This window comes from Sorex araneus, chromosome 1 (assembly GCF_027595985.1).
Source record: "Sorex araneus isolate mSorAra2 chromosome 1, mSorAra2.pri, whole genome shotgun sequence".
NCBI lineage: Eukaryota > Metazoa > Chordata > Mammalia > Eulipotyphla > Soricidae > Sorex > Sorex araneus.
The window spans coordinates 184969336-184987750 of NC_073302.1; the positions used below are offsets into that span (position 1 = coordinate 184969336).

At 41.3% G+C, this 18415-nt stretch overlaps 1 protein-coding gene across 12 annotated transcripts in view; it reads right to left on the reverse strand.

Annotated features, from left to right (window-relative positions):
• Positions 1–18415, reverse strand: part of PAM (peptidylglycine alpha-amidating monooxygenase) — a 297725-nt gene that overhangs the window by 12889 nt on the left and 266421 nt on the right. For all 12 annotated transcript variants that reach the window (XM_055143816.1, XM_055143866.1, XM_055143857.1 and 9 more), the window contains 6 exons: positions 18009–18125; positions 15680–15752; positions 12554–12764; positions 11468–11668; positions 9789–9904; positions 1245–1344 (listed from right to left, as the gene is read on the reverse strand). In XM_055143816.1, coding sequence (XP_054999791.1) covers positions 1245–1344; positions 9789–9904; positions 11468–11668; positions 12554–12764; positions 15680–15752; positions 18009–18125 — 818 coding nt within the window. The remainder of the gene's footprint in view (positions 1–1244; positions 1345–9788; positions 9905–11467; positions 11669–12553; positions 12765–15679; positions 15753–18008; positions 18126–18415) is intronic.

The following is an 18415-nucleotide window of genomic DNA, read 5'->3' on the forward strand; positions in this document are numbered from 1 at the left end:
TTTAGCAACATCAGCATCTCGCACTGCTGCACAACATTCACCACACGCTGGCTGAGCTTGTTTGAATGGTATTATCGATCACAGACCTCATGATCTGTATTCCATCCCCAGGTTTTTCTTATTTTACAAGTAAAATCTTTCCTTCTTGATCTTTTATCCATTCTGCCATCTCCCACCATCTTCTCCTCTGGCAACCAGACATTTATCTCTGTATTTATGTAGTTTGTTTTATTTTGTTTGCTTCCTAATTTTGCTTTTTTAGATTTTAGATATAACTGCAATCACACTCTATTTGTTTTTCTCTGTCTGACTTGTTTCATCAAGCATAATACCCTCCAGGTCTGTGCATAATGCAACAGATGTCAAGGTTTCATTTCTCCTTACGGCTAAGAGTTTTCCAGTGTGTGCATGCGTGCGTGCATGTGTGTGTGTGTGTGTGTGTGTGTGTGTGTGTGTGTGTACACATATCTTCTCTATCCATCCATTCATCAGTAGCTAAATACTGCCATATTTGAAAGTATCGTAAACATTGATGTTTGTGGTCTACTAAGCATCTTGTGGTCTTCTTTTCTAAAATAGATACTTTATTATGGCAGGAGAGGTGAGGATTTCTTTTAAGAGTCAGAAATAATCTTAATTTTGCAATTGAAAAATCTGAAACTACACACACACACACACACACACACACACACACACACACCCCTTTATATACCCAGAAAAAACTTGAGTCACATGAAAACAACAGTTGAATACTTTGTGAAAACTCAATCAGAAAGGCATAAAGCCTTGTGCTTCGTGTTTGGGGTCCTCCATGTCTGAGAGATGCTGGCATTCTGAGGTGCTGGGCAGTGACAGAGCTAAGAAGCCACGTGGGCAATGGCGACAGTCTCCCCCTCCCTGCTCGTCAAGCCCTGCCCTCCCTCTGGGACTAAGCTGGAAGTAACGCTGACTTTCAATAGAACAGACATTACTTCAGGCTCCAAGAATTTCCTGCAGGCTATCTGTGGAAACACACGCCGTGCTGCCAGTCAGCAAAATAAAACATGTTTCTCTTCACTTTTTAAAAATTAATTTCATCCTTAAAATAAATACTCAGTAGGCCTCACACAGCCAACTAGTCAGGCCTTGATTTTCCACTCCTAGGAAAAGAGAGCGAGAAAGGAAGGGAGTTCCCACCGCGCTCGTATCTTTACACAGTAAGATAGGGAAGCGGTGGCCAGCTGAGCCGGTGAGAAAAAACATACTTTCGGTCGAGGTGAATTTCCAGACGGTGTTGGCGTGAGCATCGCCGACGTACACGGTCCCGTCTTCCGAGGCAACGATGTCGTGAGGCATGTCAAAGTGCTGTGGGGAAGAAGCATGCATGAGTGCTACGCAGAAAAGCTGGCCGAGCACAGAGCAGACAGGACACATGGGCCTCGCAGGAAAAAAAAAGAAAGTCACTATTTTTTTTTTTTAATTTTTTTAGTTAAGCCACCGTGGTGGTTTCCAATAACATTTATAATAGTTCCAGGCTCACACATTCTGAGCCCAGTACTGACCCCAGTGCGGACGGCCCTCCCTCAGCTCCTCAGGCTCCCTCCTGGCCAGCCTGCTTCCCCGCAGACGTTCTCCAGGCTGCTTGCTGCAGTCCGGGTCTCATGCTTTCAGGGCTGTTGCCTCTGTGTTTTAGATCTACACATGTCCCTCACCCCTACACCACCAATGTGCCCGAGTCCCTTCCCCTGCCTGTGACCTCTCATCCACCTCAGTGCCTTCCTTTCACAGTGACACCCCATTTCTGCAGTCTACAGCTCAGGGTGACCTAGGTATTACCCATGTTTTCTGGGTGGGGGCACACCCTGTGGTGCTCCGCGCTTACTCCTGTCTCTGTGCTCCAAGGCCAGTCCTGGCAGTGCTCAGGGGACCCTAGGGGCCCCGGGGATGGAACCCGGGTCAGTTGCATGTAAGGTAAGTGCCTTACCTGCGCTATTATTACTCTGGACTAGGTTTCCCCCATTTGTTACCTTGCATGTCCTCCACCTGTTATTCTATATATCACATACAAGTGAAATTATTCCATATATTTTTTCCTTCTGATTTAACACGACATCCTCCAGTTCCATCCAAATTGCAGCAAATTTCACGATTCCAAGAAATCATGCAAAGAAGAAAGCAAAAGCAACTCTCTAGGGCCAGGAGAATGAGTCCCTCACCTGCTGGGCACAGACCCTGCCGGTCACTATTCCATGGCTGCTGCTGCAGCCTCCCCACTGACCCTCACATCGTCTACATGCACGCCACTGCCAGGCTGTCTTTGTTTACTTGCAATTGCATGACCTATCATTTTAAATAGATTTGTTCTGTCTCACAGTTCTACTTTTTGTGTGTTTTTTGGGGGCCACATCTGGCTGTGCTCAGGGCTGATTCCTGGCTCTGTGCCGGGACAGTCCTGGTGGGGCTGAGGGGGGCATGTGCAGTGACAGCATCAGGCGTTGGGTGTACGAAGCAAGCGCCTCACCTGCTGCACTATCTCTCCAGCACAACTTTTTTTTTTCAGTGCTTGGGCTGAAGCCCAGGACTTCAGTCGTGCAGGGCAGGCACTGTACCATGGAGCCACGCCCAGCCCACAAGGAGCAGCTTTGTTTCCTCAACTACTTGCCTGTTTATTTTTGCAGTGCTGGGGGCAGAGACAAATTCTCCTGCCAAGCACATACTTCACCACGCACATTTTGGGCCCTTTTCTACATTTTCATCACTGTCAAAATGTGCCTCTTTGGGGGACAAAGGGACAGTACAATGGGTAGGGACCTTGCCTCGCATGTGGGCCACTCAGGTTTGATCCCAGTCCCCGATGGTCCCCCATGCCCTTCAGGAATGATCCCCGAGTACAGAGCCAGAGTAACCCCTAAGCATCGCTGAGTGTGGGTCAAAACCCAAACACTAAGAAACAAACAATCAAAAAACCAAAATTTGCCTATTTTGACGGAGACAAGTCAAAAATGATCAGTGACTGATGTTTGTTATTCCGCTCACTAGCCGACCTGGCACTCTTTTAAGAGATACGTGCACACATATTGAGACAAAATCTCGCCAAAATCCAGGTCAGCTGGAACCCTGAGACGCAAGTGGACAGGCACAGCAAGCCTCGTCTACTCTGTAGCCCAGAGCTGGCAACGCCGGCAGTCAGCAAAGCAAATAAACACAACGCCACTGCCAAGGCCTTCCTGGGTGTCACCAAAGCCCCACCACTCGTCTTCACAGGAAGAACAAGGAACACCTCTGTGACTTTCTGGGATCACTCAGCTAATTCTTGGAAGGGCAGCTTCCAAATGCTCTGACTCCCGTTTCTATCTGTACCCTGCAAAGTGCCATCTGGCTGGCTGTGGGTGATTTTTTTCACCTTTGAGGCCAGCTGTCCAGACAGACGTTCTCGAAAACAAGAGCAGTGAGAATAAACTGGGAGCATTATCCCTGCCATAGGCTTATCAGCTGGCACTGGCGCATGTGGGCTTTGCAGAGTACAAAGGGCACCATCAGCAAACCACTGAGCTTGCTCACTTTAGAAGCCGATACATGCTCTGGAGACGGCGCTGCGCTTTGGAAGTCAGCAACAGTTTGTCCCAACTGAAGAGAAAAGAGGAGATGGTGTGCCAAGGTGGCTTGTTCCTTTATAGCATCAAATGAGCTGTGACAAATGTGCACGAGGACCAGAGAGGCTGAAATCAAGATGTTGCCGTTTTGAAATTGTGCAGGCTTGTCATGGAACGACTGCCTTTATTTTCTGTTCAGCTAATGGGTGGTAACAGACTTGCACATTACAAGCAGTTCCTGTTCTAGCTTAAAATATGTTCCTAGCAACTGCTCTGCAGAACATATGGCTGCAAAGCGCTTCATGTTTTCTGACAAATATTAAAATAAGTGGGAGAAAAAGCGGTGTGGGGGATGTGTGAGGGGCTCGGCACCACAGAAGTCACTGTTTTTGATTCAAGGCTACAGTGACAACAAATCTCTGCCTGTGGTTCTCAAAATGGTCCAGAGAGCCCGAAGGCAGGGCTGGAATACTCTGGTGCCCTTGGAGAGGTTCAGGAAGAGGCTTTTTTGGGGTGTGGAGGGAATCCAGGGTCTCTGTTCCTTAGATACACAGAACTGTGCCCTGTTAAATGAACTCCTCTGCGACTTTGAATTTGAATTTGAAGCAGAAAACTGTGTTGCTAGCTTCAGAATTAAGCTTCAGGATTCAGAGTTGGATGGATAGAAAGATTTCTTAATCAGGCCTTATTAACTTTTCTGTTAAGGTATTCCTCTCTAGCAAAATTTAAAATATGATAACATCATTCTGGGAAAATCTCAGTGAAATCTCCGAGAAAGCCATTAGAGTGTGTGTGTGTGTGTGTGTGTGCACATGCGTGTGCGTGCATGCATGCACGTGTGTATGTGTGTGTGTGCACGCAAGTATGTGTAAGCAGATGATAAGGACTGCAGTATTTCCTGTTACCATGGGGAGAAGAACTTGAAGGGCAAAGCTGTGGCATTCGCTTGCGTAGCTTTTTGACACATCCACTTGATAGAGCTGTCGTGTCTTACTCTCTCAGCTACCCTGTAGCTCATACATTCATACACAAACATTTCTAGTGACTGTAAAAGAAGTGGGAACTAAAATAGCTGAGGTTTCGAGTACATAGTCTGAACAGAGGCACGGGTGCTGACGTAAAACTTCTCACTTGAAGGAAGAGTCTCTTCTTAAATAGGAACCATTAGCAACATATTCCTCCCCTTAATAAACTCAATCTGTGCAATGATTGCTTAATTAAATGGAAATTCTGGGAGATTCATACTTTCAGTTCACTGAGCCAACACAGAGCACATTTTTATGTTTTGGTGCCATATCAAGTGTTGTTTATTGAAAGGGAAAGCAAATTTCACCTGGGAGATGGACCTCTTTTCCAGTCTGCTGTTCTGACCGATGCTACGACTCATTCACTGCCAATGTCTGATGAATGTTGATGTTTAGATATGATGCTTTATGAAATTTTAATTCAGAGCTGTCCAGTTTTATGAGCAGGTGGCTCATTTAGAATTCTGACCATTGTTTAGCACTTGGTTTTGATTTCTATTTATCTTCTTTATTCTATTTATTTAGTTATTTTTTTGGTGGTGCTGGGGATTGAACCCAAGGAATCAAACATAGAAAGCAAGTAAGTACTCTACCACTGAACTATAATGCTGGCCCTAGTTTTGACCTCTAATTATATGTTTGAAGCAAAAGCTAATATCCTGATTAATACAGAACATTACCGTTAAATAAAGACCAACACTGTACTAAAGGTAGAAACTCCAAAGAAAGTTAAGTATTTACCTTTGTCAGCAGAAATGAGCAACTTCACACAAAGGGGCTAAACAACAGCAATTAGATAATCAATAAGAATCTGAAACAGGATGGAGAGATAGTACACGGGTTGTTTGCCTTGCAAAAGACTGACCCTAGTTCCCTCATTTGCACCACATCTAGTTCCTGAGCACAGGAGCAGGATGTGAGCTCTGAACACTATTGAGTGTGCCCCTGGCCCCACCCAAAACAAAGCAATAACAACAGATAAACGGATGTGAAACACCAATGAAGGCCCCAAAATGGAAAAAAAAAGAGCAATGGCAACTATAAAGAGCCAATAATGGCAAACAAACAAATTAATCTGAAACACCATTAAGTTATCAATGTATTCTTTCTGAAGATGTTATCAATATTCTTTCTGAAGAATTGCTATGATTTGATCTTTACCTGTTGCCTTTGCAGATGAAAAATACTATAGTGCAAATGCCTATTTGTGGTAAACAAATAGAAGCCCCTCCACTCCCCCAAAGTGTGGAAATCCAGAGTTCAGATTTTTCAACTTCGATTGTGTTACCTTTCTTTGTTTGCTTACTTTGTTTTGTTTGGGGGCCTCACCCAGCAGTGCTCAGGGCTTACTGCTGGCTCTGCACTCAGGGGTCAGCTTGGTGGGCTCGGGGAGCCCTGTGGGATACCAAGAACAGAACCTGAGTCAGCTTCTTGCGAGGCAAGCGCCCTACCTCTGTACTATTGCTCCAGCCCAAATCGTGTAACTTTTGCTCAAACTCCATTTGAAGGAGAAAATGTGTCCTGTTCTGTTCGCCAATATATCCTTAATTTCTAGCCTGACACAGCAGGTATGCCAGATTTCTAGAGTGACTTTTGATAGATAGGAGACTAACAGTCATATTCTAACAGAAAATTTTCTAAAACATTGAAGCATTCTGAAGTTAAAGAAAGTAACTAGGGGGTACGGTGCCACCAGCAGGTCAACCTGTATTTGGGGGTTGAGTGCATCCACAGCCTGATGGTGCCTTCAGACTTCCAGATACCCCAAACTGCTGCTGTGCCTTTGGCCACACCCCAACAACTTGGGGCCAAGTTTACCAAGAAATTAAACAGCCAAAAGTTAGGTATGTGGGAATCACGCCCACAAACAACCTCCAGCTCAGCTATACTCATTTATTGGCCTTATTTCAGAGACCCCTAAATCTCAGAAGAGATCAAAAGACACAGTTAGAGCCTGTAGCACAGAGGTAGGTGGGAATCCATGACTGAGAGCTTCAGGCCCGCTTCAATCAGGACTGGGCCTCCTTCCCCCATCCCCGGTTTTCCAGTAGCTTGGCAGTCAGACCCACAAACTGCCTCCAGCACCATGTAATCTCATCAACAGCCAAGACCCAGCCAGGGACTATAAATTAAAACTCCTGAAACAGAGTGCCACAGAATGTCCTGACCCCATGCCAGGCTGTCATCACTGGGGTGCCCTAGAGGGGGGCAGGTGAGAACCTTACCTGCCTGTCCCAAAGGACCCAGCCCCAGCAGACAAAAACCTTCACAACCCAACCACCTCCATGCTCAAGGCCTCTCCCCATGCGCTCGGGCCGCGCCTCATAAATGAGTAAACATACTCCTGTACCATGCTTTTGCGGCTGCAAGACACATCATAAAACATTCCCTACCCATTCCCCATAATTACCACACCACATCTGATGGGGTTCAGACAGTAGGCAACAAATCACAGAGTGAAAAAAAATATATATGCATATATATATATTTACAAATATATATATATACCAAAGCTCACATGACCCAAACTTTAACATGTTAGTCATATCCTATAGACTGTCTTAATTGCTCCTGCCAAAATAGAACAATCTTCACACAGTTTCCTATATGAGCACTTTTTTGTAAGCATGTTCAGCAGTTCTTCATAACAGACAATACAAAATATACTATTTTGGTTGTGTTTTGGGACAGATACTGGGGTTTGGGATGGAATCATCCCGAATTTGGTGTTGGGAAGGTGTAATGGTGGTGGGATTGGTGTTTGAATATTGAATGCAATCACACATTGTGAACTAACTTATAAAATTAAAAAATTTAAAAAAAGTAATGTGGAGTTCATGCCCAATTCAATCAGCTTAATCAATGACTGAATAAATATCAGTGCTCTTATATTATAAAAAAAGTATCTAGACGTTCACACTGGTGATGGATTTGGCTTTGGAACACTGAAACCTTAAAACTTTGTTATGAGCAGCTTTATAAATCACACCTAAAATTTAAAAAAATCTAGTATTTTGTATCACAAAGAGTACTTTAGAGTGTGGAGATAAACTTTATCCAGTGATATGTCACTACTGCATCTTGATTCAAGTAACGTCAGTTAATCTTTAGCTTGTTTTTAAAGTAATGTATTTGCAAGCATTTCCACAGGCTGAATTTTCTAAAGTTTATGAGCCACAGTATATTCTGTGCATATTTGTTCAGAGTCACATTATTTTGTTGTCATTGTTCACACCCTAAAGATTTAGCTCAGGACTTAGTCCTGGCTCTGAGCTTAAGAATCATTCCTGATAGGACTCAGGGAACTGTGTGAGGTGCTAGGGAACAAATCTGGGCACGTGCTTTGTTCCTGTACTAGTTCTCTGGCCTCTTGATCCATAGTCAATGTATCTGTGAAAAGCACTGTAAAGATGAGCAACATTAGTCTATTTGTGAAGTCAAAATCCGCCTTTAGTTTCTTATCTTGTCTTAGTATTTAAATAAATTCCATGGCTCCGGCCGGGATTTGAACCGGGTGGCCATGCGTTTGCACGGCTGCTTTGCTGCTGAACGACCAACATCCAGAGCCAGCTAGATTACTTCTGAACCCAGCAAGTGCTCTCAGCCATGTCCCCAGACTGTGAACTAAGCTTTTGCTTTATGCTGCCCCAGGAAGGGAAATGATGAAATTTCCCACTTAAATCTCCATGTACTTAATTACTAAAACACAGAAATCCTAAACCGCGCGGCCACTACCACTACCGTGGCCGTGTGACCTTTTACCTCTTCATTCTCATTAGTGGAGAACTAATTATCAAATGTTTCCTTGTCAATAGGGCCGTATTTTGGGGGGGATAAACACCAAGAAGAATAGTGAGTTCTGTGTTGAAACCCCAACAACAATAGTGAGTTTTGGGTTGAAATATGGAAAGTAATCAAGGTAAAGAGAAAATGAAGTGAATTTTATCAGTTATGCAGGTAGGGGTGGGGGTGGAGGGGTGGGAAGTGTACTGGTTTTTTCTTTTTTTTTTTTTTGGTGGTGGAATATGGGCACTGGTGAAGGGATGGGTGTTTGAACATTGTATAACTGAGACATAAGCCTGAGAACTTTGTAACTTTCCACATGGTGATTCAATAAAATAAATTAAAATAAATAAATAAATAAATAAATTCCATGTGTTATTTTCAAGTTCTGCTGCTTAATGTAGTCAAAACATAAAAAAAGTGGTAAAATTTTTGTTGGTTGTAAGAAAACTAGATAAGTATAGCTGAACGTATTGTTGGTCTTCTTTACTTGAGAAAATCATGAAGACTTTTAAATAATGATTGTTGGGGACTGCTCAGGACCCTGAACGAAAGAGGACCCCGAAACCTTTACCCTGGACAAACCGGAAAATTCCATTACCAGCTTTGCTTGACCTGAGGCACAGGTGCCCTTGTGACAAAGGAAATAGCCAAACTCAAGAGGTAAAAGTAGCCCAGGGCAGTTAACTAAGAGACGCCATTAAGCCCCTAAGTAGAATACCTTCCTCTACCTTGTGCCTTCCTCCTGCCAGATGCTCCTGCCAGATAAACCCTTGCCTTCCTCTCCCCACTATTTCTCAATCTACTCTTGAAGAATGTTGTAAGCCCACCTAATACACCCTGAACCTTTCCTTATTTGGTCTGAGAAGACACTTCCCTGATGATTGACAACTTACGTACCAACCCCCTGCTAAGAAAAGTATAAAGCCAGCGTGGCAGTTAATAAAGTTGCCCTTGATCGGCATGTGTCGTCTTGGGCCCCCTGTTTACTAACCTCACTAGTCTTATTTCAGATCGGGACCCTCACAGAATCCACCTAATTAGGAGCGCTTTCCACTGTTGTCTCTCCGCGGGCCGGAGAGATCTCCAGGGGAACGCGCAAATGATCACTGATTATGAATTTGAATCTGCTATTACATACAGAGTCTACTAAGAACCTTAGACATGCACACACTGCTAATTCGCATCTAAATAAAACAGTCTAGGAACAGACAGGACATTTATTTTAAATAAAAGTTAGTGACTTTACTAACTTGCATTTAAACTTGCATCGGCCCACCTAATAAGATGATCAAATCGCCTTATGATTAAAAAACAAAAATTATTCAAACACAAACTGAATTCTGAGATTTGTGTTTTAGCTTGATGTTCAAGAAAACTGGTACCTAGGTGAAAAGGATGAGCATACCTTGCGCAGTGGTTTGAAGACGTCTACAATTTCCCCACTGGAAAAGTTCATCACAAATCCTTGCACAGGTTCATGGTCCCCAAAATAAGGTTTCCCATTCACGGCAAAAAGCAAACCTATGACAATAAATCCAGTTACTCTTTCTTTGAACCATGGACAGGAATCGCCTCCCAATATATGCATGGATGTTATACAACCAATAAATGTAAGGTCAATCTGATCCCTATAACTGGCAACAAAAGGAGGAAAAATTACTTTTAGCATATACTCCTAATGAGTGGTAAGATCAGGGGCAGATAGGTTAGGGGACTAATTTTGTAATAGAAAGAGTCTGGGACATCAAGGTCTATTAGAAAGCAAGCTGAAACCAGGACTATATAAACATACAAAGACATAGGCATAGGAGTGAAGAGAGATTGTATATAGAATAAGAATAGACAGACTCTATTTCATAGGAATCCTAAATCGGTTTTGGGAAGAGCCATGTTTCTGATTTAAAAATCATTTTAGGATATCAGATATTTAAAGATATATGGTGTATATATATGTATGTATACATATATATAAAATCTGCTATTGCTATTAGGAGAATCAAAGAGAAATATGCAAAGAAAGTAAAGTTACAACAAAGGTAAGAAAATCAATCTAATTTTTACTTTTGAAAATATGAGATTCCTATCTCAAATTTTCCAGGACATATTTTCTGAATTACAGAAATTAGAATGTTCTTCATGTTAATTCCATGAATACTCTATATAGTAAAATATTTCTTAGTAGTGTTTATCCAAAATAAACCAACATAAGAATTTATTTTTTACTGACATTAATGAGAATCTTTTATTATTTATTTATTACTTATTCTTCAATTAAGTCAAACCTGTTCTTACCCAGTTACTCAAGTTGCTTTACTTCATATCCAAAATAAACTAGATATTGTTTGGGAAGGCAGTAGCCATAGGCAACTTTAAAAGCCTAAGAAATATAAACATTGCAATGCTGTCCATAGTGATAAATACTACACTAATGTGGCCTACGTAAAGAAATATATTGCAAAAACTATATATATATATATACACCTTAGAAACCTATTTTTAATAGTTCAATATTCATTACTTAAAAGTAATTCATTTTGTAACTTTAATTAAGTGAATCTTATACATTTACATTGCTTTGATTTTTTTTAGATTTGTATTACTTATTTTCTCCAAACCAGGAACTATAACTGTCAGTTTTATTGGTAAATCCTCCTGACATTTAGAAATAAGCCCCTTATATACATATTTACCTAAAAACAAGTCCCATCTTCTAAAAAAAAATGAAATAGAAAACATTTTGAATACTGACTTTGTGAGATAGACACCATCTGTTGCTGTATGAAGAGAGATATTAATCACCATAATGAGAGCAGATGATCATAATTCAGGAAAAATCAAATGTTTGAAGATTTTTTTAACCCATTATGATCAGTTGTTAAATCATCTGAGTTCATTATTTCTGCATGAAGAAGCGGCACTTAACTTAAAATGATTTACAATGCACAAAGTCTTTAAATATTTTCAAATCTGATATGAGACTTTTTAATCCTTTACCTAGAGAAATGTACAAAAAGAGCATGCAAGATGAAACAAAAAATACTCAAGGGTATGGCATGGCAAAATACAAAGTTAAAGATTAAATACCTGGTATATATGAAATTGCAAACACGTTTCTTCCAAATGATGCATGCTTAATCTCACGCACAAATTCTTTGGTGTCAGTTTTGAAACACTGGATCCGACCATTTTCCCTGTCGGCCACACATAACAGACCCAAATGGGCCACAAGGGCCAAGCTGTGAGGGACGTAGAATTGGCCTGGTTCAGGATGGTTCCCTGAAGATGCTGCAAACAAAGAAATCCCCAGGGAACAGTTTGTAAAATCATCCAAGAGCCAACTCAAGTTCTCTTATTTTCCAAACGCATGACCAAAAGCCATTACATATTTGGAGCCAAGGGAGAAGCAGGTAAAGCCGTGTATAACTTTAGTCCGCTTTGGGCTTGGGGGCCAATCCTGGCAGTGCTCAGGGTTCTGTGCTCAGAGATTACTCCTTGTGGGTTTTTGGGGGCTATATGTAATGTCTTACTCACTGTACTCTTTGGCCCCCTTAAAAATACACACATACATACAAATGCACATTTGATTTTGGGGTCACACTGGCAATGCTCAGGGGTTACTCTTGGCCCTGCAGTCAGAAATTACTCCTGGTGGTGCTTGGCGGATCATATGGACACTGGGAATTAAATTCAGGTCGGCCTTGTGCAAGGCAAATATCTATTGTATTAATGTTCTGGCCCCTAAGACACATATGTATATTTTGTTTAAAGAACTGTGAGTTACACAGTCATTGGTATATAATTTTTCAACCCCAATCACACTGTCAATGTCAACTTCCCTGACAATGTTTTATTTTTTTTGGTTTGTTTCACAATAACTTCCATACAAAAACATTACAGATTTTTCTTATATTTTTGAACAAGGTTTTCTGGTAGAAGCATTCTTTTACTTTCAAGGTGTGCGTGTGTGTGTGTGTGTGTGTCTGTGCGTGTGTGTGTGTGTGTGTGTGTGTACTGTGTCAATATGTGCTTATATAGTGTGTACAAGCCAACTTTATGCACACAGGATATTCTTGCCACAGAGGACAACAATATCCTGAGGTATATGTGATGAAGGTTCAATCTCTCATTCTTATTGACACTGGTAAAAACATTCAATAGCCTCATCAATACCTTCTCCCCACTGTGTGACAAACTTCCCATTGGGTGAGAACTGCACAATGCGACTGTTGCAGTAACCATCTGCTACATAGACAGCGCCGGTGTCTGGATCTACAGCCACGTCGGTGGGTTGACAGAAGTGATTCTGATCGTTTCCTGGCTGCATGCTCCTTCCCAGGATTAACAGAGGCCCTTCTTGACTGTTTGGGTCCAGCTTGAAGACCTTTGACAAAGTTCAGAGTAAAGGCTTTAGCCACTAGGCATGGTTCATATGGGCATACACCTACAAGATATCCCTTTATCAATATAAGGACATTTTCCAAGGGGATAAAAGTAGATATTCCCGGAGACTTGGCTAAAGAAGTAAAAATTTTAGCATTTGATTGACAAGATCACTGGGACAGGTATATGCACTTGATATGACAGGTTTCTGAAATAAACTTTCTGAATTAAATAAATAATACTTATTATTAAGTAATTTACAGTGTGGTGGATGGAGATGAATAGGTACATGGATATTCTGCTGCACTCATCCTCCTGATTTCCCCCCTTGCTAATCATACAGTGCTTCCCGCATAATGCATAAGCAATAGATATTTACCACCACCATGGCTGCAGATTCTTGCAACCATCACTGTATCACTGTCATCCCGTTGATCATCGATTTGCTCGAACGGGCCCGTAACATCTCCATTCATCCTAGCCCTGAGATTTTACCAGGCTCTCTTTACTCATCTTTCCCAATGGTGTCACCTTAGAGGCTCTTCAGAGTCAGGGGAATGAGATCCATCATTGATACTGTATTTGGAATATGAATACGCCACAGGGAGCTTGCCAGGCTCTCCCCAGAGCAGGCAGTAAACTCTCTGTAGCTTGCCAGGTTCTCTAAGAGGGAGAACTAGGCTATCAGATGTCGCAACCATGTCTTCTGATAATTGGGTGTTTTTTTTCCCCCTACCATTACTTTTTTCCACCAAAACTTATCTTTTAAAAGATCCTAATGATTATTCTATACTTAAATAGAACTTATGTGACAAAGGGAACAAACTATATGTGGCAACCTTGCCTGGACTCACAGAGGACTGAAGTCACTTAGGAAAGAAACATCATTAGGTGCATATATATTTAGTACTGTTAGTTATTCCTGTTGTACAGATCCCTTTATCAATAAGAAATGCCCTTCACTGTCTCTTGTGACCTTCCTCAGTCTGAAATCAATGTGGTCTGATACTAAGATGGCTACACCAGCTTTTTTTATGGGAATTGCTCGCCTATAGGATTGTTTTCCAGCCTTTGACTCACAAATATATGGCCACTTAATCTTTGACAAAGGAGCAAGAAATGCAAAGTGGAACAAGGAAAGCCTCTTCAACAAGTGGTACTGGAAAACTGGATAGCTACATGCAAAAAAATGAACTCTGACCTCTGTCTAATGCCAAGCACAAAAGTCAGATCAAAATGGATTAAAGACCTCAATATCAGACATTAATCTATAAGGTTTATAGAAGAAAATGTAGGCAGAACTCTCCATGACATTGGAGCTAAAAGCATCTTTAAGGATGAAACAGCACTGACCATGCAAGTAGAAGCAAACATAAACAAATGGGACTACATCAAACTAAGAAGCTTCTGCACTTCAAAAGACACAGTGACCAAAATACAGAAAGAACCCACAGAATGGGAAAGAATATTTACCCAATACCCATCTGATAAGGGATTAATATCCAGGATATACAAGACACTTGTAGAATTGTATAAGAAAAAATCCTCTAACCCCATCAAAAAATGGGGAGAAGAAATGAACAGAAGTTTCCTCAAAAAAGAAATACAAATGGCCCAAAGGCACATGAAAAAATGCTCCACATCCCTAGTCATCAGGAAGATGTAAATCAAAACAACAATGAGATATCATCTCACACCACAGAGACTGGCACACATTCAAAAGAACAAAAGCAACCAGTGCTGGCGTGGATGTGGGGAAAAAGGGACACTCCTTCACTGTTGGTGGGAATGCCGACTGGTCCAACCTTTCTGGAAAACAATATGGACAGTCCTTCAAAAACTAGAAATTGAGCTTCAATATGACCCCACAATATCATTTCTGGGAATATATCCCGAGGATGCAAAAGAGCACAGTAGAAATGACATCCGTACCTATATATTCATTGCAGCACTGTTCACAATAGCCAAAATATGGAAACGACCCGAGTGCCCTAAACCAGATGACTGTTTAAAGACACTTTGGTACATCTACACAATGGAATACTATGCAGCTGTTAGGAGACATAAAGTCATGAAATTTGCTTATAAATGGATAGACATGGAGAGTATCATGCTAAGTGAAATGAGTCAGAAAGAGAGAGACAGACATAGAAGGACTGCCCTCATTTGTGGAGTATAGAGTAACATCACATGAGACTGACACCCAAAGCCAGTAGACACAAGGGCATTGCCCCATAGCTGGAAGCCTGCTTCATGAGCGGAGAGGAGAAGGCAGATGGAATAGAAAAGGGATCACTAAGAAAATGATGGCTGGAGGAACCAATTGGGATGGGAGATGTGTGCCGAAAGTAGATAATGGACCAAACATAATGACCTCTCAGTATCTGTATTGCAAGCCATAATGCCTGAGAGTAGAGAGAGAGTATGGGGAATATTGTCTGCCATAGAGGTAGGGGGAGGGTGGGAAAGGGGGGGTATACCAGGATACTGGTGGTGGGTATGTGCACTGGTGGAGGGATGGGTGTTTGATCATTGTGAGATTGTAACCCAAACATGAAAGCTTGTAGCTATCTCACGGTGATTCAATAAAATTAAAAAAAAAAATTTTAAAAAAAAGGAAAGAAAACATCAAACACAAATGACAAAATGGAATTAGGAGCTGGGGACAGAAGACAATAAAGCAACTGTCCAGTGGAGAGGGGAGGCTGATAAAGTGATGCTTCACTTCTGGCCTTCAGCTGCCTGCCAGCCCTATGGACAAGGGTGAATTTGAACATTTCAATACATTTCCAATGGGGCGGTTGCAGTTTCTTTTAATAGACTTTTTGGATCTCAGGGAAAGACCTACGTAACACCAGAGCATATAGAAAGGATAAAGTTAGCTTCTATTTTAGTAACTGCCAAGTGACTGATTACCTGATGCAGGGCCACGTCTGTGACCCAGTAATACCCATCCTTATCGATACTCAGGCCATGTGGCAAGTAAAATCTGCAAAATAAAAGGATTTTTTTAACTGTAAATGGATTACAAAGCAACGAGCATATTTTTAAAAACTAATGCATCTTGTAAAGGCAACATAAATTTATAGATTTGCAAATGCACACCTGGATGACCAGAGAAAACACTAAATAAACTGCCAAATGAAAATATCTGTTAAAGAGACCTCCTGTGACTAATCTTAAATGAAAAAATACATATATATGTATATGTACATGTAATATAAACATTTATTAAGAGTGTGGCATAAGAGTAAACAACACAAATAACATCAATTTAAAAACAAATTCTGCTTATATTTGATACTGGGAATCACATATAAACAAAACAAACTGAGCCTTAAAATAACCTTGTACATATTAACATCTTAGAAATGTAGATGAAAGAAGTCATCTGGAGAAATCGAGTTGACCCTTGAGTAACACAAATTTGAACTCATTAAGCTCACTTTGAGTAAATGCTTTTTAACCTGGGCAGGTTTTGCATTCACAGGTTCAACCAGCTGTGAATGGCAAGAAATTGAATCCATAAAGTGGAACTGAGGATAAAGATGGTGGATTAGGCTAGAAGGGATTTGAGCAGCTGTGGGTGGGTTCAGTATTCACTGGGTGGGTAGCAGTGGGGGTGGGGGAGGGTTCTCAGAACAACTGTAGTGAAGTTTTGGGGGGTGTCCAATGTTATTGGTGGACTTTTGATTTTGAGTGGGTAGGTATCCCTAATCCCTTTGTGTTCGAGTCAACTGTATAAATAAATTTATATAGTTTAAATATACTTCAGGTCCTATGATATAGTAACATAAAATATTAAACATATGACTCAAAAAACTTGCAGAGTGTTTATTCAAACAGAATCCCTCCCCACACCCAATAACTGTATAGGCTCTGTTCATGAAAATAAATGGTGTGTTGCATAACCATCAGAGAAGATTACTCTAACAAATCAACTGAGATGGCCCATGGAGGAGAATTCTAAACTAGTGTAGATAGAGGCTCACAAGCTCACAGAAGTCTTTTAGCATTAACGAACATCTGGGGGACGTCTTAATCTGATGTGGCCAAGGGCCATTCTGCCAATCCACAAGACATACTTTTTTTTGTTTTTGCTTTTTTGTTTGTTTTGCTTCTAACCTTTGCAACCACAGACAGACATTCTTCATGAACCATGATTGTGACATTGTCATCTTGAAAAATGAACTGAGCTAGGTCTCTGTTTTGGCCACTGAGTTAAGATTTGTCTTGGACGCAGGCATCCTACACATTCATTCAGCAGCAGTCCCCTCACCTTTCTGGAAATGCTCCTGATCGATGGACACAGCCATAGAGAAACATGTTCAAACACAGTAGGCAGTAACCTGGTATTAGGATTTGGCCATTTCATGCTCAGTGTGGAAATATTTGTATATTTATATTATCTCATATGTGTGTATTACCAATTTTATGAATAGCTTTATTCAAATCGGATGGTTCCTTGCCTTTCAAAGAAGCTGACTCTCCCTGTGCCCGAGCAGATGGGAGTGAGTGGGGTGGAGATTATGAAACTGGCATGTTAACTTGGTTGAGGACACCCTGAAAGCAGGTGTCTCTTTATTTCAATGACCATGAATATCAGCCAACTTTTTTTTGGCTGCCAAATGCCATCTAGGAAGAAGACTAAATAATGAGCAGCTTTCAAAGCCAAATTACCTATGCAAGCTAAGGAAAGCAGAGAAAATGACATTTGTTTAATTTTTATTCTGAGATGAGAAAAATCTTTATGGCTGATTGCTGGATTAGCTTAGTTATGAAAGTTCTCAACTGAAAATTATATTTTTAATTGTCAGATCTGACCAGCAACTCATTTCATTAGCTATGTTTATCAGTGGCTTTCGGGCTTAATTACCTACAAGAACCACTTGAGGAACTTTCAAATACTACTTCACCCCCATGCCTTATCCCAGAATAAATAGAAACAGGTATTTCCCCCAGTCCTGCAGTATAGGAGGCTGAACCCAGGGCCTCATTTGAGGCACCCACAGAATTAGAGTCGCATTGCCAGGCCCTGAATCAAACTAGTGAATCTTTCAAGGTGATTCTAATATTCAGAATTTAGAACTTTTTATTTAGAAACTGAGAGATGGGATAGGCCAACTCATCTTTCTGAAATTGTGCTTTTTCACAGAGCAGTGCAACATCCTTTGTCTAAGACCCAACCTAATGATACACTACATGTGGTACAAGCTTTAATAATAATGCAAGCCTCTAAACTCACAGATTTTTCCCGCTGGAGTGAAGAACTGCTGCATTATTTGGATCTATCACAAGAATAGTGTCTTCTTCTATCGGCCCAATTCCTCTCTGCTGGTAAACAAACTTGCTGTCAAAAGAACTTTTTGTAAAAAAAAAAAAGAGAAAGGGGGAGGGGGAGAGAGAGTGGAGGGAGAGGGGGAGGGAGAGGGAAAGGGAGGGAGATAGAGAGCATTAGAATGGACAATACATCAATGTGAAACATCAAACATGACCTTGAAACTGCAGCCCATTTACCTAAGACCTTAAATGCAGAACCGAGAACCCAGCAGAGACTTGACTTCATTCTGTCCTTCACTCTGTATCTCCAGGATTCTGCATTTACCATGAGCTTGAAGAGCTCAGCAGAGCAGCAGCATGGCATCTCCTGGA